We start from the raw sequence: 2713 nt of genomic DNA, 5'->3' as shown, positions 1-2713 counted from the left end.
ATATTAATATATTAATATAAATATATATTTATATAACTAATGTTTATATTTTATATATATATTATATTATTATTTAATATTGTGTTTTCCCCACATGTTGCTTCTGGGAGCTTTCAGATTCATTTGGAAATCCCTGTGTGTGTCCTGTGTAGGCCTCGTTCTCTTTCCGCTCCTTACTTAACGATGCTTTCAGCCGGTGTAACATTTTACTATTTAACATTGGCGTTGCCGATGTGACTGAGTTCTTTCTCTCCTGTCCGACTGGAGGGCTGCTGGTCCTTGACAGTGGGGGTTCTCGTCTCGCCTACAGACGGCCCCCCTCATTCCTCAGCACCGCCCCCTCTGTGTCGGCTCTTGGCCAACTTGTCTCCTTCACCTTGGGATGTCCCTTGCTAGAAAGTCTGGGTAACACGCTCCGTGAGAACTGGTTTCCGTTGTGCATTTCTGTCGCCCCAGCTGGCGGAGCGGAAAGGCCGCTCTTCTCCCGTTGGGGACCTCGAATCCCCGGCCCGGCTCTGCACACACCAGCTGAGCCACCGCACCCGCCCTGGGCCGCAGACCGCTCCCCTACAAGACGAGGGCAGTGGGCTCGATGACTTCAGAACATTCTTCAGTTTGGAAATCCTTCCCTTTCGTTGGGGAGGTATCGTTGCCTCTTGTCAAGGCTACACTTGTGGCAGCTGCCTAGGATTGTTTGAAAACAGGTTCTCATGCGTTCACAGCTTGAGCTTCTGCCCCGAAAGGAGCGGGCTCTTTCTTCTGGCAACTTATTTTGCAAAACAGTCGGTAAGTCACAGATACACACGTGCACACAGAGAGTGCGAGGGCGGTAGCTACGTTGAGAGGCTACCATTTTCTTTCCCTAAGAGCTTGTCCGCGTTCACCCTGGAGGGCCGGCTCTTCCCACCCCGTAGAGAAAAGTCTAGGGCCACCTCCGGAACTTTCCTCATCTCTCCGAGAACAAAAAGTCCTTTGGGCACCGTTAGTCACAAAATACTTCAGTGATGAAAATGCACAGCGCTGTGCCGGGTTCTGTAGGTTCCTAATGACTTAGCGTCCATGCCTCCTGCCACACCTGCCGTGGGGGGCCGGGCCGCTGGTCCGAGGTCCTACACTTGTGCTTCCTCGCAAGCCCGCAGCCTGCGGGAGAGGCGGCTCAGGTGGCCCTGCTGGGACCTGCTACCGTCCCTCTGGACTTGCCGGGTGTCTCAGGCTGGTGCCTTGGGAGCACCGCCGTGATGCCCCCTCCCGGGCCCACTGGCAGAACCCCCCCCCCACCACCACCTGCAGATCACAGGTGATGCCCCCTCACCCTGCCACAGCCTGGCTCCCTCTGTTCTTGTTGGGGCCATCACCCTCCTGGAGCACGTCCGTGCAGAGTCCCTTCAAGGCCACACCAGGCCGGCTCCCCGCTCAGGCCACCACTGGTCCAGGGCAGGGCTGCTGCGACCCTCTCCTGGCTGGGCCATCAAAGCAGCCAGCCCCAGTTGGACCTCGATGCTTCCCAGGCCTGGCCCCAGCACTGGCCTGAGCCCCCGGGCCTCGGTCTTCATCTCGGAACCTCCCACTGGGCTTGGGGTGAGGGAGAGGCACCCCAGGGGTCAGTGCCACGGCCTTGCCTGACTCAAGGTGACTGTGGGCATCCTTGCCCGTCTGTGATTTTGCTTTGGCCTTCGGGGCCCCAGTCAAACCTAAGGGAGGATGCGTCTCAGTCTCATCTCCCGTCACACACGTGGTGAGCGTGGCCGAAAGTACACGCTTTGTAGAAACGTCCGGTACAGACCGAGCTTCACCACTGACAGGCGTGTGGCTTTTGCAAGTTCCCATAACCTGTCAGCGTCTCCGTTTCCTTCCTACACAGAGGGTGCGGTTGTCGCCAGCCCTGCCAGTGAGGTGAACGGCAGCGATCTGGTAACACCACCGGCTTCTTGTCTCTACAGAAGGAGCTGGAGAACTGTGAAGCCCCCTTCCGCTGCCTGGCCAAGCAGTTCCACCACCTGTACCGGGAGAAGGTGGAGGTGTTCCACGCGCTGCTGTGAGGGCCGGGGTGGGCTGCGCCTCACCAGGCGCTGTGCTGCTGGGGAGCCACCAGCGGCCGCGGCTCCTCGGGGCCAAGGGACGCTGAAACTGTCCCGGCCCTCCCACAGCTTCATGACGGCTTTAAATAAAAGAAGGTAAAGAGGCATCATCTCCTTCCGTTCTTGGCCAGGGCAGCCCCGGTTCCAGACCAGCCTGGGGAGCGGCGCTCAGAACCTTGGTGGCCCCTCGCTGGAGGCAGCTGGCACTTGCCCGAGTCAGCGGTCCCGCCCGCCCTGGAGGGTCTGCACCGAGCGCAGCCCGCAGTGGGATGACAGCTCAGAACTGGCCACACGGCCAAGGGGCCGGTGGCCGTCTCATTCTCACACATTCACTTTGCTGCCTGTTCTGTGCAGGCGCCAGAGGTCCCTTGCAGTGGCTACTGTCGCTGACCACACGGTGTCCTCTGCCGGCCCCCTCGGGGCCCCCAGCCCTTCCCGGCTGCCGGGAACCCTGGGTGCCCAGGGAGCCGAGAACCAGGCCGTTTTCCTTCACTGACCTGCCTCTCGGAGCCTGGCAGCCGTCATAATTCTCTGTACTAAGCTTGACTCTTTTTCCACCCTGTGCCTGCTGCCAGATTAATCTTCCTAAAACCCCATATTCACCCTTGTACTCCCCTGATTAAAGACCCACAGAG

The 2713-nt window shown here is 58.7% G+C and overlaps 1 protein-coding gene across 3 annotated transcripts in view; it reads left to right on the top strand.

The window, feature by feature from the left end:
* The window catches only part of IFT27 (intraflagellar transport 27), a 17344-nt gene extending 15161 nt beyond the window's left edge, over positions 1 to 2183 (top strand). For 2 of the 3 annotated variants that reach the window (XM_049626269.1, XM_049626268.1), the window contains one exon: positions 1941 to 2183. In XM_049626269.1, coding sequence (XP_049482226.1) covers positions 1941 to 2039 — 99 coding nt within the window. In that variant the 3' untranslated portion in view covers positions 2040 to 2183. Of the gene's footprint in view, positions 1 to 1861 lie in introns of all 3 variants that reach the window. The other variant, XM_049626270.1, reaches the window with a different exon arrangement.
* Positions 2184 to 2713: the final 530 nt, after the last annotated feature.

This window comes from Panthera uncia, chromosome B4 (assembly GCF_023721935.1).
Source record: "Panthera uncia isolate 11264 chromosome B4, Puncia_PCG_1.0, whole genome shotgun sequence".
Lineage (NCBI taxonomy): Eukaryota > Metazoa > Chordata > Mammalia > Carnivora > Felidae > Panthera > Panthera uncia.
The sequence above is the reverse complement of the archived record's forward strand: the minus strand, read 5'-3'. Positions and strand labels throughout refer to the sequence as shown.